At 43.7% G+C, this 23,774-nt stretch overlaps 1 protein-coding gene across 3 annotated transcripts in view; it reads left to right on the top strand.

The window, feature by feature from the left end:
* The first annotated feature begins 530 nt into the window (after positions 1-530).
* Positions 531-23,774, top strand: part of ADAMTSL3 (ADAMTS like 3) — a 292,061-nt gene continuing 268,817 nt past the window's right edge. For 2 of the 3 annotated variants that reach the window (XM_030578651.1, XM_030578649.1), the window contains exons 1-2: positions 531-621; positions 2,346-2,438. In XM_030578651.1, coding sequence (XP_030434511.1) covers positions 2,364-2,438 — 75 coding nt within the window. In that variant the 5' untranslated portion in view covers positions 531-621; positions 2,346-2,363. The remainder of the gene's footprint in view (positions 622-2,345; positions 2,439-23,774) is intronic. The other variant, XM_030578650.1, reaches the window with a different exon arrangement.

The following is a 23,774-nucleotide window of genomic DNA, read 5'->3' as shown; positions in this document are numbered from 1 at the left end:
ACCTGCACAAGCTGGGGCTCCTGTAGCTCGAGGCTCCGTCTGCATTGGCCTGGGGCTGCAGGTGGGGGCGCTGAGGCGGGATCTCGTGCGTTGCTGCAGGAAGCTGGACGGCTGCAGCCCCGTGAGTTGCGGCGGAGGAGCTGGAAGGTGGGGGTACCTGCTGCATCGATGCGGTGGTTCCTCCGGGGTAGTGGTCTGGGGGGCTGGATACTGGATTCCCGGCGCAGTGGTGCTGGGGCCGCGGGACTAGAAGCCAGACTCCCGCTGCAGGGCAGTTGGAAGCGGGGCTTATAGGCCAGTGTCACCGAGGAGGAGGTGGCTGGCGGGCAGGGGCGGGGAGCCCCAGCGCTGCAGGTGGGGGCGCGCGCGCTGTCCCGGCTCCCGCCGGCGGGGCGCAGGGGGGGGGGGGAGCGGCTCGGCTGTCACCGGAGGGGGCGGCCCGTTTCCAGCAGCCGGCGGTGGGCTGGAGCCTGGCGCGAGGGAGGGGCAGGCGCGTTTAATTCGGGATGCTGTAGCCCGGGGGCACTGACAGGCGTGGTGGGAAGCAGCGTCCCGCAGAGCCTGAGCCGCCTGCCCCTGCACACGCTGCCCGAGAAGCCGGGGCGCTCGGCCCTGCACAAGGTGGGTGAGGTCCCAGCTGCTGCTGGGCGAAGGAAGCTCCCTGGGCTAGAGCGGCAGCTGCTGCCAGTCACGCGGGGCTGTTGCCTGCCCCGGGAGGGAGGCGCCCCTGGTTGTTACGGGGCTCCCGCTGCTGCCGTCCGGGGACTACTGAAATCGGGGGAGAGGGGCGCGGAAGGGGCCGGGGGCTCATACTCGGGCCCGTGCATTTACTCCTTGGCGCAGGAGAGAGCGAGAGGCGAGGCACTGGCTCTGTGGCTGGCACGGTGCAAGGGGGAGGACGTGTGTGTGTGTGTGTGTGTGTGTGTGTGTGTGGGGAAGCCCAGCCCAGCCCCGCACCGGGGGTAGCGCTAGCTTCAGTGGAGGGCAAGAGCGTGCTGAGAACGGGGGTGTGCCCGGGGTCCCCCACGCCAAGGCGCTTTGACCCAGTCCTCAGCTGGCCCGAGGCTCGAACATTTGTGGTTTCCATTAGCGCCCCCCCCCCCCCCCCCCCGTAACTCATTCGCCAGATTGGACAAAGCGAGCCACCAAAATAGTAAGGTCCTGCTCGTTGTAAATAGAGGCGCCCTGCACTTCGCTTGTTGTGCATCGCAGGGCTTCATTTGCTTCACCGCGGCAGATCACTTTATAAAAAAGCCTAATGGGAATCTGTATATACCAAAGCCTGCCAAATAGGCATCTTGGCTCAGTTGTTTCAATCGCAGGCAGGGGCAGTAATATGTGTGTGTGGGGGGGAGGGAATCTTCATTCTTGAAATGTTGTAGTTGATTAAAACTTTTGAATGACAAAAGCATACGGCTGCCCTGCCGAACGGTGAGGACGTAAACAGCCTGATTTCCGTACGGAATCTTAATTAGAGTTAGTTGACAGGTGCAAGAACAGGTCTGTTTGGATAGTTACTGTAGTTTTCCTTTGGGACATCTGGCCTATTTAAAGAGGAGAAGGGTGGGTTTGTTTTGTTTTAAGACTAGATTTGCATTTAGACTCCTGCAGGGCTTTGCACAATGTCCCTGGAAGGAGGAGGGTGGCGGTGGGGAAGCGTGCGGTAACCTTTCTGATGAGATCATTTTGGTAATGCCGGTATAGCCCGCTCCAGCTTTAAGCACGGGGCGAAAAGGTTTGCTTACTTTAAAGGTCAGTAACAATTAGCGGACTTCGTACGTGATTCCTTTGGTGGGTTTAAGTTTTCAGTAAAAACGGCGGACAGCTGGATGTAGCCGTCAAACCGAGGGTGATCGCTGCTAAACGGATGGGCTTAGTTTTCCTTCCTTGACGACTTGTCTGTGAGCGGCGTGGAGCTAGCAGGGTTGGAAGCGGTGTAAATGAATGGCGACGTCCCGGGGCTGGCCCCTCAGCTCCGAGTGGGCGCGGATGCTGAAGAAAGAGCTCATCAAACATCCTCTTCTCTGAGGACTGCGATGGGAGGCTTTGCTGGTTTGATAAATTAACTCGCACGTAGGAGAGACTCTAACTCGCCCACCGTTGCCAGCTTTCCCGAACGTATTTGTTTCCCGTTCTGTTCCCTCACTGGAACTACCTCACCCTGCAGGCTGTGCCTATGGAGTAAGCTGCGAGTCTGCTTTGCCGGCCAGCACAAACCTCGGGTGTCTGGGTTGCATTCCTTCCAAAGCCCAGCTCCCTGTCCTTGCCCAGTTTGTTTTAGTCACTGAGACTCTGGCAGGAGGCACTTGACTTTGTTTAATTATAACTGAAACCACCTCTCTCAGCAGAGCAAGGGCAGGAGGATGGCCAGCCCCCAAACCACACGGCTCTCCTGGGAGATCACTTGGCTTGCAGCTGTCATCTGTACCCATTTACAGGTAGGTGATGATCATGTTGCTCTGTTAACAGCCAGGCGTTTGTCTGCTGAGCATTTGAGACACTTCCATTTATTATTTTAAATGGAAAATTGTTGAGGCGACTGTGTGCCCCAGGCTCCAGTGATGCCATGAACAAGACTTTCCTGTCATTGAAGCTAGAGTCAAAGGAATTGATGCAGCAAATTGGTATTTTCCTTTTCCTTTCTGTTCTACCTGCCTTTACAACTTGGGACTCCCTTTGTAGGTGTCAAGGAGCTGGTCTGCTTCAACCTGATGCAGCTGCCTCCTGCCCCCAGGAGACTTAGGAACAGAGAGTGCTCAGTTATTATGGTCATGAGGGCCATGTAAGTATGTGGGTAGCTAGAGCCAAAACCCTTTGAAGCCAGTGGAAGTCTTTCTACTGACTTCAGAATGGGAGTTGGATCAGGTCCTTAGTGCATTCAGGATCCATGGAGGAAAGCCTTGGCTGCCAACTGATCTATTGCCTGACACATAAGTTTAATCAGTTCCAAGAAATGAGTAGTTTTAAAAATTGAGTGCTTCCATACAGCATAATGTCATCACAGTATGTCATTCTCTGCACTAATATTTCCCATAGTGCAGTAAATGTGAAGTGCTCTTTGAAGTTTTAAATCCCCACAAATCAAGAAATCTTTAGAAGAAGAAAGCAAAGTGAGTTTGACAACATTGCTGAAACAATATTTTACCAGTCTCTGAAAGTCATACTGTGGTGAAACTTTTTAAAAATAAATACCTGATAAAACAATGATTTTGAATTAAGCAACCATAGATAATGTTGCTGTTCATATTATTATTTATTTGTATTGTGGTAGTACTGAGAGCCCACAGTCACTGACCAGAGCCCCACTGTGCTGTTTACAAATAGGTCCTGAAGAGTTTACAATCTAATTTGATAGGAGTAGTGGGGCAGACTGCCTAGCTAATTATAAGATTAATAAAGCCTGGTGTACACACACAACTTAGCTTGCTCTAGCTGTGTCGCTCAGGGGTGTGAAAAAGTCACTTCCTGGAAGACTTAGTAAGACAATCTAGGGCCTGGTCCACACTACGCTGTTAAACCAATTTTAACAGCATTAAATCGATTTAACGCTGCACCCGTCCACACTACACTGCTCTTTATATTGATTTAAAGGGCTCTTTAAATCGATTTCTGTACTCCTACAAAAAGAGAGGAGTAACGCTAAAATCGATATTACTATATCGATTTAGGGTTAGTGTGGATGCAAATCGACATTATTGGCCTCATTCTTTTACAGTAGCTACCCAGAGTGCACTGCTCCAGAAATCGATGCTAGCCTCGGACCACGGATGCACACCACTGAATTAATGTGCCTAGTGTGGACACGCACAATCGACTTTATAATATCTGTTTTATAAAATCGGTTTAAGCTAATTCGAATTTATCCTGTAGTGTAGACGTACTCTAAGCCTCGGTATAGACACTGTTAGGTTGATAGAGGAATTGCTCCATCAGCCAAGTTATCACTGCTCAGAGGGGTGAATTAACTACAGCGATGGAAAACCCTCTTCTGTTGCTGAAGCAAATATCTATACTATGATGCTACAGTGGCATAGTCGCAGCTGTGGTGCTGTAGTGCCTGTAGCGTAGAGAAGCCCAGAGCTTGATACATTTAAGAATGGGATTATAAAATGCCTTTTTTCTTCAAGGAGTGTCTCCAGGGTGCTCTATGTCAGACTTTCCACTTCAAGTGCATATGGACACATATTTGATTGCGGTGCCTGTTTGATCTGCACATGCACCCTACACATCCTTGTGCCCAGTAATGAAGATATATAGGACTATGCGGGCAAACCGCCCTCAGTTCCTCGCCAACTGCCTTCTGCCTGAGATGAAGCATAGAGTGTGCCTGTTCTCTTCACACTTAGTTTTTGTATAGTTAGTTGTGTTTGTTAGTTGGAATTGTTTCCCCCTTTTGTTTTTTACCCCATTAAAGGGGTTGCTCTGGAATTTGTTCTGGGGAATGTGAAGATCCCCGGGCTTTAAGAGGTATCTTTCCTGGTGGGAAGCTATCCTGGTCAGTGACGGGCATCCTTGGTACCTCAGCTGTTTGGAAGGCACTGTTTTATCCCTAGTAAGTGTAAAATCTGAAGCTCCTTTAAAAGTAGATCTCGAAAAAATAGGGACATCAAGTTTAAATCATTATTAATAATGGAGAAGCCTTAAGTCTGACTTGCGACCTGTGTGCTGAAAACTCCCCTGAATGCAAGCTTGTGAGTACTGGTAGTGCCCATCTACCTCAAGATCCTGGTCACCGGGAGGCACAAGGGACGTATGTGCTGCTGCACCATCCATGGCTGGGTCTTGGTCACCAAAAGCAACAGGGCAGACAGCTTCTGCATCAATGTCAAGGGTAAAGAGCAATGTGTTATCTAAGTTTCTGTATATTAATCTTGTGATTATGGACAAAACCGAAGTCTTAAGCTTTTTTTTCTCTTCACTGTACTATTGAAGCCAGTATTGGCATGGTTCCCTCATCCCCACAAATGGTTTTGGCATTGCTTCAATTGTCTCTGTGTCTCTCTCTCTTTTTCTAAAGAACACATTGAAGTAATCAATAGTCTGTTGCGAGTAGCTTCATGAACATTTGAAGCTGGGTCACATATTGGTCTTGACTGTCCTTTTTAATATTCTAATCTATTTGCCATGATTTTGGGCAGTATAATGCATGGACGCTAAACCCAACCTTGCAGGAAGCCCTTTATGCTCCTAAGCTTTAGCTGTTTTATCACACTTTTAGTGACATTAAAGCTATTTTACATTATTTAACATAACATTTCTGGTTTCTAATAACCATTAATTATTTAATTGGGGTTGCTTAGGGCCATACTCTGTGAGTCACACATGGCCATTCTGTTCTCAGATTGTACCATAACTTACAGTTGTTTTGTTTTTGGCTATTAAAATGCTTATGTGTGGAGCTCATCAATTTGAAACAATTGGATGCAGGGTAAGGTCAGAAGTCTGTGCCATGCCACTTATGTAAAATTGATTAATTTTATCCTGCTTGAAGCAGGTACTGCATCAAATAATGACCAGGTTAAAAGAATCTGCTGGAAATGTGGCATGAATGTAATGCAAAGTAAACTGCAGCATGAGATGTCAAAAGGAGGTAGTTATTATTGAGAAGAAATATAATGAACTTGGGTTATAAGAGCTCATTCTGATTCTTGGATGCCATGGTGATGAGCACTGCATAAATGTCTAGATAGATTCTGACTCTGGAATTGCATTCCATAGGTTTTCAGTTTCTGTCTCAAGTTGCAGCAAGGCTAGTTTGTCATGTGCAGATTAATCATAACGGCAGACGATATTGCTGGCAATCACTCCACCTACGTAGGATAATCCAGTAAATATTTTACCAATGACTGCTTTAGCGTGGGCTTCCTCTTGAATAAATCCATGTTGTGATCAAGGGTTGCAGCACAAATTTGACTCTTTGGGACCACAGAATTGATCAACTGATCATTCATAGGCGAGACCTTGGATTTTTTGTTTTGTATACATAGGTGCGACTTCTTAAGTCGCGAGTGACTCTAATGAAGTTAGTGGAACTACACCAGTATGAAACTGGTGTAAATCAAAGCAGAAACAGGTCTGTACAGTTTTCTTCAGCCTTTTTAAGTGAAAAAGATAGCAGAAGTGTCATTAAATCATTAATTATTTTCAAAGATCCAGGATGATGAATCTGTATCTACAGTGACTTCTGTACTCCTCACTGTCCCAGAATCAGTACTTGAATTTGTGGCCACTCACTAAATATTTCTGTGAGCTCACACTTCCCTTCACTTGGTTTTAAACACTCACTTGTATATGTTTCTGAGTATGCAAACAATGTTCTAGCACAAAAATGAGCTGCTCCCTTGTGTAGCTAGATGGCAATGGTACAAAGGGTGTGTTGTAGATGTGATGGAGGCTGAAAAGACAAATCATTTGAAAATTAATATACGTAATAGAAGTACTTAAATGCAGTTTTGTTGTTTTTACATTTATTTCTTAAGAAGACCTGATTCTGCATGGTGATAATGGAGACAACCTCTCCCTCTCATCATGGGATCGGTTTCCTGGGATCTTACCTTTAGTTAAGGTAGTTCTATTAGGTACACACTCTCTTCATGAAATATGTTAATTTATATCCTTAATATTGGACTAGCTGTGATTATTAGTGATCGCTAGCAAATTTAAACAGACAAAATATTTATTTCCATCAATAATTTTCACACCCAGATTTCATACTGTGCACTCAGTTACTCTTTGCTGTGTGGTTTCCAAAGCACAGATATGACAGTTTAAGATGCTATTATTTTGAGAGTTGTACTAGATAAGCCCTCCCTGAACAGGGTGACCAGATGTCTCATTTTCATAGGTACAGTCCTGATTTTGGGGACTTTTTCTTATATAGGCTTCTATTACTCCCCACCCGTTATTTCACAGTTGATATCTGGTCACCCTATCTCTGAATCTGTTCATCTTATCTTTTGAGAAATGGAATTGATAATATCTGAGGACAGAATAACAACAAATACCCTTTTAATGTCTAGCCAAGGTGTATTAAACCAGGCTTTCTTTGGAAAAGTGAGTTTCATAGTCCACATATAATTGGAACTAGTGTTGGTTGCTGCCTTAATTTGTGTTTCTGCAATCCCTACGTGTATTCTGTTCCTTTTTCTAATCTGTAATAATCTGGATTCAAAAGATATACATGCTGAAAACATTATCATGCTCAAACTGATTCTGCCAAAAACTACCAACATAGTAAATGTCTTTAAAGTTAGGTTGATGTTGCAAGTCCAAAAATCTGATGTCCATTATATGACATAGTGAACTTGGAGACCATATTCACGGAAAACTTTTGGAATACTGTTTTACAGTAACTGAGTGTATTGTGTACTAATGTTCAGAAAGTAGTTTATGATCCACATACCATACGAGAGTCAGGATGCTTAACCCACTCAATAATCTTCATGAAAAAATGTCATGATGAGATTTGCAAATCCTGAGCCAAAGCTAGAACAGTTAAATTGTTTGTTTCTGTGCAGGTTTAAGACACTAGGGGTAAAATCCTGGCTCCACTGAAGTCAATAAGAGTGTTCCCATTGATCTCAATGGGTACAGGATTTCATCTTGTATGTTTTGAAGATAGAACCTTGCCCTTCCCCATCCCTCAGACAAGCAGCACATAAGAGACTCTGCAGAGTGTACTTTATCTTGAAGTATCTTTTATCACTGACAAACTTGTTATTCAGTGACAGCTTTACCAGGAAGCTTATGTAAATTCCTGTAGTTAATTTATGACTAATAGTGGTTGCTCAACTAATATTCATGGGATTTGAACTGCTGCTGCCCCCAATTTGCAATCCAAAAGAATTGGATTACCAGACTATTTCTCTATGAATTTGAGTCTGTGGCTCAAGTCACAAACTGAGAGGATGAATGCTCTTTTTTTTCCAAGTTTACTCTGATCAAAAATAGACTAATATCAATACTAGAAGATGACCAAGGGACTGGGTTGTCACCAGTATCAATGAAGTGACTTGCTTTATCAATGGTTTCTTGTCAAACTGGGAGGGCATATCTAGTCGGGTCGCACAGGGTTCAGTCCTGGGACTGGTATTAGTCAATATTTTCATTAATGACTTGGATAATGGAGTGGAGTGCAATGCTTATAAAATTTGCAGATGATGCCAAACTGGAAGGAGTTGCAAACACTTTGGAGGATTGGATTAGAAGTCAAAATGACCTTGATAAATTGTAGAGTTGGTTTGAAATCAACCAGATGCAATTCAATAAAGATAAGTGCCAAGTATTTTAATTCGGAAGGAAAAAACAAATGCACAACTACAATATGGGGAAATGAGTGGCTATTTGTTAGTACTGCTGAAGAGGATCTGTGGGTTACAATAGACCACAAATTGAATATGAGTCAACAATGTGATACAGTTGTGAAAAAGGCTAGTACAATTCTGGGGTGAATTAACAGGAGTGTTGTATGTAAGAACAAGCAGGTAATTCTACTTGGCACTAGTGAGGCTGGAATACCGTGTCCAATTCTACTCCAGGCTAGTGGGAGCTGCTGGAAACGGAGTGGGCCGAGGGCCATACTGGCTGCCGCTTCCAGCAGCTCCCATTGGCCTGGAGTGGTGAACTGTGGCCAGTGGGAGCCGCAGTTGGCCGGACCTGCAGATGTGGCAGGTAAACAAACCAGCCTGGCCTGCCAGGGGCTTTCCCTGCACAAGTGGTGTCCCAAATTTGGGAAACACTGGTCTAGGTGATGGTTGGGAATGGGGTAGATTTACTTGATCCTGCCTCAGTGCAGGGGGTTGGACTTGATAACTGACTTTACAAGGTCCCTTCCAGCCATATATTTCTAGGATTTTGTGTTTCCATTTTTTTGCGTGAATATTTCTATTGTAGTGTTTATTAGTGGTGTCACATACATAGATGTTTTGTAATGGCTCAGTTCAAGCAAGTAAAGTTTACTCATACTGTCTCAAAAATGTGTCTTAAAACTGCCTTAAAGAGACCACCCCAATGGAGAAAAGGTGATTCAGTCTCCATCACTGTTTTGACCTTAGTTTCTTGTGGCTTTCAACAACGGTGCCAGTTAGTACTAATTTTGTTGGTAGTTTTATGTTGTGGTCACACAAAGAATTGCACTGAGATCACCCAGCTAGTTATGCATTGACCTCCTGCCAACCAGTATAGTAGCTGGGCTACCAAGATATCAAAAACTTGCCTAGGAGCCTCTGTGTAGGAATAATATTTTGTAAATGAATAACATAACTTTGACAAGATAAATTAGGTAAACAAACCTAAGAATAGCTCTGGTTTGATATTTTCCCCCCACCCCCCAGTGGTGGCGTTAGGAATTTTGCCGCCCCAAGCACGGCAGGCAGGCTGCCTTCCACGGCTTGCCTGCGGAGGGTCCGCTGGTCCCGTGGCTTCAGACGACCTCCCACAGGCAACCGACAGAGCGCCCCCAGTGGCTTGCCGCTCCAAGCACAAGCTTGTCATGCTGGGGCCTGGAGCCCCCCCTGCCCCCCCTCCCCCACACACTTTAATAGATATGTGAAGGCTTAATCTCAGATAATTGCTCATTCAGCCTATGTTCTGTGCAAATGGATACCTCATGCTCCTTACCAAATCAGTCTTGTACTGAGGCTGCAGTTTTGCATAGCACACCAAATTCCATTCCTGCCCTTGTCGCACAGGAAACCTGAGGGCATGATTCTGCTCCTATTAAAGCAGTATTGCTAACCTCAGCTGATCAAAAATAATGAGTTAGGCCCCCCAAAATCATGAGATTAGCTTAAATGTCATAATTAAAAATATTATTTGTTTTTACTTTAATGTTTAAAATTTGCCTTCTGGTTTCTGAGCCACTTTCAAGTCTTCCGCTGCAACTATGTGGCCTAGAATCTTGCTTTTTTATTTAAAAAAAAATAGTGAAAACTGAAATTCTTATGTAGTCACTTGACTGTAGGCATTGGGGCTTTAAAAAACACCAGTTATCATGAAGGTTGCAATAAAATCACAAGAGTAGGCAACATTCTACGGTCAATTGCAAAACTCCTATTAACTTCAATGGAAGCAGGTATTTAATTGGGCTCTCTATTTGTGTTTGTTTCATAAGAATACTGTAAAAAATCTCTGGAGATGGAATAGTGTTGCATTAATGTTATGCAAATTTTGGACATTACAACAGCTCAAATGTGCCATTAAATCAGTGGCTGCCAAAATTTTGTTGAGCTGATAAATTGTGCATGGCCACAATACATTATCTTCAATCCAATACAGTCTTAATGGAACAGTTGCAGTGTAATTCTTAAGATGCAAAATCCTCCTGAAATAGTTTGTATGTAGTGAAAGAGTTAGTTTGGTTTTGGAGTACAGTTCATTAGTGTTAGTGAGCTCAGCATTCCAGACTAGACATTGGGTATAGCCATGGCAACTCCAGAAACCACTGAGTGAGGGTAGCCTGGTTCTGAAGGAAGGCCTTACAGAGGAAAAGCAGAAAGCTGGTGGAACAGGAGTTGGCATTCAAAGGAGTGAGGCTGGAGTGGGTCTTAGGTCAACTTCTGCATGCAGCTTGACATTAGAGGGGTCTTATTTTGAAGGCAGGTCTGTTCAATAATCTGGTCACTCAATTATTACTTAAGCTATGTCTATACTACAGACCTTATGGTGGCACAATTTTACCACTGCAGCTGTGCTGCTATAAGATCTCCCATGTAGCCGCTGTATGCCAGCGAGAGAGAGCTCTCCCAACGGTATAACTAAACCACCCCCAATGAGCGGCAGTAGCTATGTTGGCGGGAGAGTGTCTCCAGCTTTAGGAAGTGCGGGGCCCAATTCGAACATTTTCTGCGGGGCCCGGGCAAGGATGACTAAAAAAAAGCATGTAAATAAAAGCCTTTCATTCTTTAGCAACAGGTTCCCTATAAAAAGTTCTGCCACAGTATGGGTTGTTTTTTTGGTTTGTTTGTTTTGTACCAATAGAGTTACCATATGTCCGTATTTTCCTCCCAGATGGCGATTTAAGAACCAAAACGCCTGACATGTCCGGGAAAATACAGATGTATGTTTACCCTACCTAAAGTTCTTTTTTAAAAAGATGGGCCTGAACTAGAAATGAGCTCTGTTTTACATGTGTGGGTCCCCGCCACTCCCTGGGGGTGGACTAGGGTGACCAGTTGTCCCATTTTTATAGGGACAGTCCTGATTTTTAGGTCTTTTTCTTATGTAAGATCCTATTACCCCCCGACTCCCTGTCCCGATTTTTCACACTTGCTGTCTGGTCACCCTAGGGTGTGCACATGTGTGGGTCCCAGCTGCTCCCTGCCCACCTCATTGAAGCAGGTGTGTAGGGTTACTGTCCTGGGAACTGCAGGACGCCAGTGGACATGGGGCTGGCTGGAGGCAGGCAGGGCCGGCTTTAGGCCTATTCCAGGAATTCCTCCGAATTGGGCCTCGTGCCTAAGAGAGCCCCATGCCCAGTGAGAATCTCTTCCCTGACTAGAGGCGCCTTTTTAATTTTTACTCACCCGGCGGTGATCAGGGTCTTTGGCGGAACTTCGGCTCCAGCAGTGGGGCTCTGGTGGCAATTTAAAGGGCCTGGGGTTCCAGCCCCTGCTGGGAGCCCAAGGCCCTTTAAATTGCCCCCTGGGGAAGCCGGGCCACCCTGGTACAGCGCACCGGCTCTTGCTGGTACGCCGTACTGGGGCTTGGGCACAGGACCCTCTTAGGGGCGGGGCCCGATTGAGGGGAATTGGCCTAAAGTCGGCCCTGCCTGCTGACATAGTGCTGTCCACACTGGTGCTTTTGTTGGTGAAACTTATGTTGGTCAGGGGTGTGTTTTTTCACATCTCTGATTAACAAAAGTTTTACTGACAAAAGTGCTAGTGTAGACTGATTCTTAGGTTGTCAGAGCTATGTTGCTCAGGGATGTGAAAAATTCACTGCTCTGACAGATGTTGCTAAGCTGACCTAAACCCTAGTATAGACACAACTAAGTCTATGGAAGAATTCTTCCATCAGCCTTGCTCGTGCCTCTCGAAAAGTTGGATTTACTACAGTAATGGAAGCACTTCCATCTCTGTAGTAAGTGACTCCACTCTAGCAGTGCAGCTGCAGCACGGCCATTGTGTGCCACTATAGTGTTTCTAGTGTAGACATACCCTTACTTATGTGCATGTGTCCTGAAAGAGGTTTTAAATCTTCGTCAGTTTAGGGATAAGAGTATTGTTTCTGTTTCTCTTTTTGCAACATTTCCTTTGTACATATATTAGGAATGGATATCAAAAGCTTACAAAATTGAAAATACAGGCTTTATTTGTGTCTGTGTATCTGTGTTTAATGTGGTCTCACTCCTTAGCTGTGCAGTAATGCACTGGAATCATGTGAATCTTGTGTGTTGTTCAGATCAACCTATCACACTTGTACTAATGCAAATGAAATTCTCCTTTGTGCAGAGGATCCACAAAAGTAGTGTGCACTACTTAAGATCTACCCATCCTTCTTCACAGGGCTGCATGTGAATTATCCAATTTAGGTTCTAGAACAGGGGTGGACAAACTTTTTGGCCCGAGGGCCACATCGGAGTGGGGAAATTGTATGCAGAGCCATGAATGTAGAGCTGGGGCAGGGGTGTGGGAGGGGGTGGTGTGTGCAGTAAGGGGATTAAAACAAGGGCTTGGGGCAGGGTGCAGGAGGGGGCTCAGGGCAGGAGGTTGGGGTGCAGGAGGGGTGTGGGGTGCAGGATGAAGCTTAAGATGGGGTTAGGGTACAGGAGGGGGTGCAGAGTGTGAGAGGGGGCTCAGGGCAGGGTGTGGGGTGCAGGAAGGGTGCAGGGTGCAGGAGGGGGCTCAGGGCAGGGGTGCAGGAGGGGTAAAGAGTGCAGCAGGGGGCTCGGGCAGAGGGTTGGGGTGCAGGAAGGGTGTAGGGTGCAGGACAGAGCTCAAGGCAGGGGGTTGGGGTCCAGGAGGGGGTGCAGAGTATGGGAGGGGGCTCAGGGCAAGATGTGGGGTGCAGGAAGGGTGCAGGGTGCAGGAGGGGGCTCAGAGCAGGGGTGCAGGAGGGGTAAGGAGTGCGGCAGGGGGCTCAGGGCAGGGGGTTGGGGTGCAGCAGGGGGCTCAAGATAGGGGGTTAGGGGGCTCAGGGCAGGGGGTTGGGGTATGGGGTGCATGAGGGGGTTGGGGTGTGGGCTCTGGCTTGGTGCCACTTACCTCGAGCAGCTCCGGGCTGACATAGGTTAGGGGTTTGTTCCAGGAGTGGGTGGGTGAGATTCTGTGGCCTGCATAGTGCAGGAAGTCAGACTAGATGACCATAATGGTCCCTTCTGACCTTAAGTCTATGAGTCTATGAGACACGCAGTGGGGCTAAGGCAGGCCCTGCACCGCTCCCAGAAGTGGCCAGTATGTCCAGCAGTGGCTTCTGGGGATGCTGTGAGGCAGACGGCTCCGCCATGCACTGCCTTCACCTGCGGATACCACCCCAGAAGCTCCCATTGGCCACGGTTCCCCGATCCCAGCCAATGGGAACTGCAGAGGGCAGTGCCTGCAGGCAAGGGCAGCTCTTGGAGCCATCTGCCCCTCCATTTTCCCAGGGGCCAAAGGGACGTGGTGCCGGCCACCAGGGCCGGCTCTAGCCATTTTGCCGCCCCAAGCACGGCGGCATGCCGCGGGGGGCGCTCTGCCGCTCGCTGGTCCCGCGGCTCCGGTGGACCTCCCACAGGCGTACCTGCGGATGCTCCACTGGAGCTGCGAGACCAGCGGACCCTCCACAGGGATGCCTGTGGGAGGTCCACCGGAGCCACCTTCCACCTCCCGGCAACCGGCAGAACGTCCCCTGTGGCATGCTGTCCCAAGCACGCGCTTGGCGCACTGGGGCCTGGAGCCGACCCTGCTGGCCACTTCCGGGAGCGGTACAGGGCCAGGACAGGCAGGGAGCCGGCCTTAGCTCTGCTGTGCCACGGGGCTGGCAATCCCATAGGCCAGATTGAAAGCCCTGACATGCGAGATTCTCCCCTGTTCTAGAATCATGTCTATAAATACATTTTCCTCTGCACTCTTGCCATCAGAATGAGGGTTTTCAAAAATATCTGCTAAAATATGTATATTATCAGGTGCTATTGAATTCCAGGGCCGCATTTTCAAAAGAGCCTCAGTCTATTTTTGTATGCAATTTTGCATGCTCATTTTTTGACCACTGTCACCTGCATACAGGTGATTAAAATTATGCACTTAACCTGCTTAGGTGCTTATGTAGATTTTACTTTCTGTGCCTATTTCCTAGGAATTCAATAAGAGTAAGGCACTTAATCTGTTTAGGTGCCTACTGGGATTTTCAAAAACATATATCTTCATCTGTAGGCACCTCAATACATTTGAAAATCTGGCCTCAAGAGCCTAAATCAGTTTTGAGTTGACATTTCAGCTCCTAAGTCATTTAGGCACTTTTGATAATTTTACTCTTAAATCTGAAAAATAGGTTTGTGATGTGTGCAGATATTGATCAGTGCTTGAAAATTGCATGTGCAAACGTTACATGTGCACAGAAGGAAAATTTGGACTGAAATATCACTTCCAGACATCACGTTATATAAATTATTGTTTTGGAATGGTGTTATTTCTGTTTCTAATTTATATTTATTAGATTTAACATCATTATGGAAAGAAAATGAAAACAGTCCTCCCAATCTGTTTTGAGTAATGTGGTTTCCAGGAATTGTCAGTTTGTCATACTTCTGGATTCACTAGAAAAACGGTGAACACAAGTCAACTTGATTGAAATGTAAAACAATGTTAAAAATGCACTTAAGGGTGTAATTACTAGATTGCTGTTGTATGCTAACTGTTGTCATTACTGTCACAGTGGGAGATCTCCACTGTTTATCAATGCTATTTTATAGAACTAAGTAAGTGGAGCATTTATTTTTGGGGGGAAACTGACTTGTTTCTCTCTTTGTAAAATGTTCTTTCTGTCGTCAGTTGGTTTGTCAAAAACCTAGATTGCTTAAGATTTATGGGATACATTCTCTTGTTGGTACATGCAAGCTGCTTGGAGTATATACTGTGTATGTGTACGTTGGATGACCTACTGTGATTGGCTGTCTAGGCTATGGCAAACTGCAGGAGAGTTTTAAATACATGGTCCATACGTTTATTACTTAATACAAAGTAAAATTGGGCTGATACTGACATACATGCACTTCCATGTAATGGAGGAGTAAGGCTGGGTATCCCTCTGTTCAGTAATAAATGTTTCTTGGCTTGCACCTTGCGGGAGAAGCCCTTGCAAGTTTGTAGAAACTGGCTTCGCTCTGAGCTTGCTGATTCAGTTAGAAATTAGCTAGCTCCTAAAAAAACTTGTTTTTTTCTTTTGGTTATTGTTATTTTACTTGTGTATTTGTTTGTGGATACTGCAGGCCATATACTGGCATGCAGAGGAGATGTGAAAAGCTAATGCAAATAATGGCCTGTTTTAAAACATGATTTGGCTTCCTCACTTGGGGAGAGTCCTTTTTTATATAAGGACTTGAAGAACTCTTTCATTTGGAGACTAAAAAACACCCCAATTAATCTTAAACTGTTCCCTGGTTGATTGACATGGCTACTGACTGAGATCAGCCAGTTGTGTAGTACTGTCTTTAGTATAGACCGCTTATAGGGCAGTGGTGTTCTAGTTGGAGCGCTTACGGTACACTCAGCATGTTGCTGCTTTTTCAGCTGACTCCATCAGTGCTTGTTCAAAAGACAAGGGAAAGAGTCTACTTACTACCAGAAATATGTTCTCTATGTGCTTTATGGATTCTGGGCACTTCCTATAGTAGTATTACCATGTAATTTCTATTCTGTAGAACTATGGATTCAAATAATACCAGAAGCTGATGCACCATTTGGGTGGTGATCTATGATTGTACTTCACTCAAAAGTGGTCTGATTCTGTAACCCTTGCTCACATGAGTTTTTTCAGTGAAAGCAGTGAGATTCCTTATGTGGTTAATGGCTGCACTTTCTGCCTAGAGTGTACAGTCTGTGAAGCTTTCACTCTTGAACCATTGTTTAAAAGTTTACATTTTTGTTTTTTAAATTTGTCTCCAGACTGTCAATGCCAGTTGGTACAAGATTAATAAGCAACTCTTTATTTGTTTCATATTTTTTTTCCCTTTGTGTTCTACTCAGAAACTCTATAGACTGTTCTTTTAGGTTTGCAGAGAGACTGGCTATGCTGACTGATTGCTGTGGTGTTCTGTTTGTCAATCTCATGCTAATATTTCCTTGCTACTGAGGGAGCATGGCAAAGTAATGACTACTGATATTTTACTAAATAAGTCTTGGCATAATGTGCACTTTCACCAGGTGATCAGTCCTGTGAGCAAGATGCACATACTCCAGACTCCTTCCCTGCATGATTGTGTATTTTGCTTAATGTGGTATCAGGCACTCAAACTTTACATTTTCCTTTCCGACCCCTTTGAATTAGATTTTAGAATACAATAGGTTGGTTTAATACTATAACAAAAGCTCCAGAATGCCATCTTAATGTATGGTTTTGTACTGTGTAGCTGTTTGTCTTATGCTAAGAGGAAACTATAAATGTATTTTTATGCCAAGAGTTAGACTTAAAATGCATTACTCACCCTGTGGGAATAGCTTGAAAATTAGTAAGCAATTAGATTAGTAGGAAAACACATTTTACTTAGTTCTGTGAGTCTCATGGGCCTTTCGAATATCCTGTTAATATTACCTTTTAAATCACAACCTTTTAAATCTTTACATAGTTTTAAATAACAGTTCTTTGAAAGTGAAAATTATCCATATCTTTATTTAATGGGTCTAAGTTGCCTCATGGAAACATGATTAATATGCAATAGGAAATATGATTGGTTGAATCCTGAACCAGTGTAGGCTAAATGTAATACTTTTAAAAAGTTACACAGTTTCTGTAGGGATAACAGAGATGTATTCGGAAAAACTAAACTTCCAGAGGTGACACACCCCTTTGCAGAGGGCCAGCACAGGAACTGTATATTGCTATGGCTTCAATTAAGCCCTTAAGTATAGTGGGGACATATGTAATACATGGTCTTGTTCTGATCCTCTGTGCAGGGGAGAATTTCACCCTCAATGACGACCTGTGAAATGTTATAACAAAAATGCTTATTTTTGTGGCAGACTTGAGAATTTTGTGAGCCAGCCATCAGTGAGAAACCATTATTTAAAAAAAAAAAGTTGCATAAAAGTAGAAGAATTTATAAGCCAACATTGCTCAGTTTTTTTCAATCTGTAATGCCAATACTGCAACAGGGTAGTGCACAAAGGAAGTCGCTGCTCTCTTTGAATGTAATGTAGGAGTGGCGAATAAGGGCCCGATCATTCATTATCTGGGCAAAATTCCCATTAATTGATTTCAGCAGTAGTTTTGCCTGTGTGGGGACTACAGGCCTGGCCACATATTCCCAGATCCTGGAATCAGATCCATGTTTGCAGAGCCCCATACACTTCGGTGGGGCTGTGTGCAGGCATAAACTCCAGATGAGTGGGCCAGTTCCAGGACTGGGATTTAAATTTATAAAGTTCAGGATTTCTACTTCAGTAGGACTGTACTGTGAATGCTGGGCACAGGCAAAACTGCCAGTGAAGTCAATGGGAGCTTTGCCTGAAACATAAATGGGAGTTTTTCCTGAGTAAGGCCTACCCATAAGAAGCAAATCTAAGCTGAATTTCATTAGTGTTAACTAGTTGGTTATGATATCCGATCCTCTTGGATGATGTGAATCATTTTTATCTTTTCTTCATTTTACTACAAAGGATAGATGACATTTAAAGCTGTTTCCACAGCTGTTAGTTTTCTTAGAAATTGGCTCTGTTTATTCTTTTTTGGGAAGAACAAAAGATCTTCAGAAAGATAATTTGCGTTTTGCTTATAGCCCTTGCAAAATTTGAAGCGATTCCCGTTTTCTGCAGTCACTTTTTATTGTGTCATTGAGGAGCGTTTTATCAGGTGTTCCAGACCATCTCTGTTGGCAGGGATTTCCCTGAATTACTGCAGAGGGAAACATCAGAAATGGTCCTTAGTGCATGTATGCTATTTTTCAAAAGAATTGAAGCAGAACATGGAAATTCACTTTTAAAAATCTATGTGGCTTTTTGCCATCTAAGCTGTATTTAAAAGATTCTTTTGAACCCTTTAAGTGGTTGTACTCTCCACTGTACAGTGCATTTGTTCTGATGTAAGTAAAGAGGAAAACATGAGCCTATCATAAATAAAGAAGATCTGATATAGAGTTGAGTTCTACATATAGCATTTTGTCCATGCATATGAAAATTGACATCATTGTACTGGAATGTTAACCGTGTTTTGCATTTTTCAAGCTGCTTTTACTGGAAAGCATGTGTTTCAAAGGGAGTTTTTGATTTTTATAAGTCTTTGTCTCCATAATAGCTCAGTATTATTTTGCATGTGGAATTCAACTATGAGTAAAATTTAACTCATGAAATAAGAGATGCTCCAACATAAAATAATTTTTGCATAATTCATTCATAAATGGTAATATGCATGCCCTCATCAGAAAAATCAAAGATAATGATTAACTAGATTCTAGCATCCTTACTCAAGTTGAGTAGTACCTTTACTCTGAGTGCTGCCTTTGATTTCAATGGGGCTATTCATGAAAGAGAGAGATCTCAACATGATTCAGGACATAATCTGGCCCCTAGAATGTAATAGTAATTGTATAGAAAAATCAATCCTTTTAGAGAGCTTTCAATATTATGGAAACTGTGCATTATTATGATTTAGATTTAAAGCTGTAAATCAACACTGGGAAAACATTTAGGGCCTAATGCAAATCTAAAATATATATGTTTTTCACACTAATCTAAATTCATTGGTTGCAGCGGAGTTTATCTTAATTTACCCTGGTGTAAGTGACATCAGAATCAGGCCCTTATATATTTTAATGGAGTGTGATAATCTGCTGAAGATATTTCAGTGTAGGGGCAATAAACTATTCCCTCTTCCAACCCATAGCACTGTGTACATCCATAGACTACTACCTCTTTAATCCCCCTGCCTTGCTTCCACCCGTAGGGCCCCTGTGCATCCCTACTAACCTCACCATCTTCTCATGTGTTTCTCAATCCCTCATGACCCCCAAAGCTTCCCTATTTACCATGCTGAGTACTGTGTCTCCCCTAGTTTCAGAGTAGCAGCCGTGTTAGTCTGTATCCGCAAAAAGAACAGGAGTACTTGTGGCACCTTAGAGACTAGCAAAGTTATTTCAGCATAAGCTTTCGTGGGCTACAGCTCACTTATTCGGATGCATATAATGGAACACACAGGAGATATTTATACATACAGAGAACATGAAAAGGTGGAAGTATGCATGCCAACTGGAAGAGTCTCATCAATTGAGATGAGCTGTCGTCAGCAGGAGGAAAAAAAACCTTTGAGCTCACTCCATTTCTCCCACAGCCTATCTTGCCTCCTTGGATCCACATGCTCTCCATGAGGAAAGCAGCTGAGGAGTCAAGAAGACAGGCTTGTAGCATTGGAAAATGGAAGTAGATCATGAACTTGACAGTCAATTAGATACTGTCAAAATTCAATTAGACTCTCCCTAAGTAAAGGACTATAACCTGCTGGCATGTCTCTCCAGACCTGGTTCTGTCCCCTTTTCTCAAGTCTTCAGCTTTATTTCTTCCATTTAAAACTGGTAACACAAATTCCACATCCCAAACCTGTTCCTTCCCCTGACTCAGGGGCTTCCTGCCACAGCTTCTCTGCTTCTAGAAGCTCTTCCTCAGTCCCTCTAAAGGCTGTCTGATTGGGAGTCAGACTGCCACAGGCACTGACCTGCTTCCTGCAGCTCTCCCATCAAACTATGAGTACGTCTACGCTTTGAGCTGTGAGTATAATGCCCATCTTGAGGAGACAGACATGAAGTAGCTCTCGTCGATCTTGTGTTCTAAAAATTGAATGTAGTTGCCTCAGTGCAAGAGGCAGGAGAGGCAAGCCACCCTGAGTATGTGTGTGGTGTCTCTGACAGGCATGCACTCAAGGCTGTGAGCCCCTCCTGCCATTTGTGCTCCCATTACTGTGTTTTGATATTAATATGCTAGCTCAGTGAGAGCTGTTGCGAGGATGTCTTTGAGTGGGGATTGTGATTCCCATCTCAAAAGTGTAGATGTATCCAGAGTTACTCACTAGGTTTTAAAATCACCTGATTCTCAGCTAGGAGGTAGCTGATAAGTCACAGGTGATTGTGGGTCCAGTTTCCCATAAGGGACTTGCAATCCTGTGAAAGGGTTTAAGAACCAGATCCTCAAAGGTATTTAGCTACCTAACTCCCAGGCATTATATACCTAAATATATTTGAGGATCTGGCTTCAGTCCCAGTCATAGGGTTGTAAGCCTGAAGGCCCAGATCCTCAAAGGTATTCAGGTGCCTAATTCTTTATTTTTAACATTTCAAAAGTGCCTTATGTCCAATAAATACTTGGGGAAGAGAAAGAGAAAGTGTTTCTTTGCAGTCTGTGTAGTCTCCCCCCCCACCAAAAAAAAAGTGAGGGGGGGGAAGACAGAAATTTTAAAAAATGGAGCTTTTAAAAAATTTATTCTCCCTTTGAAGTATTTGTGACGGTACCTCCCATAAGGCTTTATGGAAATATGCTTAGAATGTATTTTATGCTACGCATGCCATGTAACATATCTCAAAGATTATGATCTCCTGAAAGTATTAATCCTATTTGTATGCATGTATCATTTTTGTATTCGAAGTTATGAATGTTGGCTGTGTACTGGCTTGATTTCTAAATAACTTTATTAGAGCATTTGGTCAGTTCCTGGAGAAAGGAATGTTGAAATTAAGTATCTAATCAAGAAACACTTAAAGGACAATGAATCTTGGAATGCTCCAATCCATATAAGAAGTCTTACTGTGGACGTTCAAGGTAGCATGTAAACAATGGATGCTACCTGTAAAAACTGAGTCATGCATGGACATGTGACTTGCCCAGGTGACTCCTAAACTCCATCTTGGAGCTGGACTTTGCATAGGAATGAGGAGGGGGTCTCCACCCACAAGAGAGAGTCTATTTAAACCCTTGTGAAACTCCTCCATTTTGTCTTCAGCTGGCTAAAGAGGGAGCCTCTCCACTCCTCAGGGTGCTTGAAAGAAACTGGAACAAAGGACAGTAACTACAAGGGGTGTGAGTGACTGCTGGACCCAGGCTAAAAGGAGATTAGTCTGTAAAAGGGAGCATTCTGGAACTGGTGAGGATCTTATCTGTATTCAGTTTGATTAGACATAGATTTGTGCATTTTATTTTATTTTGCTTGGTGACATACTTTGATCTGTTACTACTTGGAACCACTTAAATCCTACTTTCTGTATTTAATAAAATCACTTTTTCCTTATTAATTAACTCAAAGTATGTATTACCTGGGGGGAGCAAACAACTGTGCATCTCACTCTATCAGTGTTATAGAGGACGAACAATTTGAGTTTACCCTGTATAAGCTTTATGCAGGGTAAAACAGATTTATTTGTGTTTAGATCCCATTGGGAGTTGGGCATCTGAGTGTTAAAGACAGAAACACTTCTGTTAGCTGCTTTCAGGTAAACCTGCAGCTTTGGGGCAAGTAATTCAGAACCTGGGTCTTTGTTGGAGCAGACGGGAGTGTCTGGCTCAGGACAGGATGCTGGAGTCCTGAGCTGGCAGGGGAAGCAGGGGTAGAAGTAGTCTTGGCACATCAGGTGGCAGCTCCCAAGGGGGTTTCTGTGATCCAACCCATCACAATATTATTATATCAGATTTGGAGACTGAGTTCATCATTAAAGTGTGAAACAAAGGGATTATACTCCTGTTTGTGCAAAATTTCAGTGCAACCTTAGCTATGGATAGGCTGACCAGATGTCCTGTTTTTATAGGGACAGTCCCAATTTGGGGGGCTTTTTCTTACATAGGCACCTATTATCCCCCACCACCTGTCCCGATTTTTCACATTTGCCCTCTGGTCACCCTGTCTATGGAGTCAGTACCAAAGCCTCTGTTATAGTCTTCTCAAAGTGTGCAAAACAACATAGAATCAGGTACAGCTTTCACGTGAACTTAATTAGAGACACTATATCAGGTGTGGGCATCTTGATGATAGATTCTTATCTGCAGTTAAGCTTCAAGACTGCCATGCAAGAACAACATGTATGTGGTTTTGTGGTTACACTCTGGAATAATTTTAAATAGAGAAAGTGGACACAATTAGATGTCCTGGCATGTTTAAACAACTGCTGCTAAAAATGGGGATTGAAAAGAAGTTTCATGCTCCAGGCAGCTTGAATATTTGTTCTGATTTGTAGCTTCATACTGAGGAATGACAGGTTTTGTAAGAAGATAGGCCTGTTTGCTAAACTTGAATGTTGAATTAGAATAAGTTCTTATGGTGCACTTGTATAAGTGGGGGAAAAAAAATCTTCACTCTGGATAACGTTTTACAGCAATTTCATCAGATTTCAGTAAAATATATTAGGAACTGGTTAGAGGAGGTATATTATGTATTTAGTCCTGAGGAGGTAGCAAGGTAATGTCACTTTAAATATGAAATTTAGAATGTACTAAAACACATATGAGCATGACAGATTAGCATGCATCCTGCTTTCACAGACCTCTGATATTCTCTGCAGAGGCATCTGCTGTATCAATATTTTTCAGTTCTGTTCAGCAAATTAATTTTTTTATTTATAACACAGCAGGTAAATTAGGTGCTTCTGTGATACTCTAGTGCCCTTTGACCCACATTTAAGTACATTGGAAGGCCCTGATCCTGCAATCGCTTACGTGCATGAGTAACTTTATACAGATGTGTAGCTCTAATAAGGCCCAATCTTGCAGTTTTGTATAGTTTACTGTCTCTTTTGTCTCATTTGACTATTTTTTTCCAGAATTTTATTCAGCTAGGATGACATTTAGTTCATCTGCTTAAAGCCAGCACCACAAGCTGTATGTGATGAAATGGCTGGGGGCTAGAGGGTTGAAATCTATTCCCTCAACCCAAAATGAGATTGTGCCACAGCCCATTCTTGGGCTGCCATGACAGCTATGGCCTCTTCCTACCTTTTACATGAAGAGTTAAGACCAGTGGATTTCTGTGATTGCAATAGCCGTTTTACTGCCCTCCACTGTTCTGTAAGGGACTAGCACAGTGCTCAGCTACCCCAGGATGTACAAGAGTTGTGGAGCCCCCTCTGTTGGACAGTTCTGCTTGTGCTGCCCTATGGAAAGTAAACCTGGAGCTCGAGTGGTTCTTAGGGCCATATGTGAACCCAGCAGAACCATGGGAATTTCACCCTTTGTTGTTGTTGTTGTTTTCCCCTCTGGATTCTCCAGCAGAGATCTTTGAATTAAAATATGGGGAAATGACACACCTTTAAAAATAATATGTAATTGAAAAATAACTTTTGTGCATGATTATTGTTGATTTTCAATCATAACAGGTAAAATTCAGCCAGCTAATTTTACATCCCCAGCGTCCAATTAATATTGCCATTTTAGCTACCTAAGACTTCTTTTATAGGTTAGTTCTAGACTCCTATTTCAAGCATAGCAAGCTTTGTACAAGCTGTATTGTTAAGAATGAAATTTAAGCTTTATTAGGATTAAGTGTTTAATAGCATAATTTGCTGCATATGTTGCAAATACAAACTGCTATGAATAGATCCTCTGTGACAAAAAAGTATTTAATATGTTATATATGGACTTAAATCCAATATGTTATCTTTAACTAAAGGAAATTTA

The sequence above is a fragment of the Gopherus evgoodei genome, chromosome 10 (genome assembly GCF_007399415.2).
Source record: "Gopherus evgoodei ecotype Sinaloan lineage chromosome 10, rGopEvg1_v1.p, whole genome shotgun sequence".
Lineage (NCBI taxonomy): Eukaryota > Metazoa > Chordata > Testudines > Testudinidae > Gopherus > Gopherus evgoodei.
This window is presented reverse-complemented; position numbering and strand designations above follow the sequence as displayed.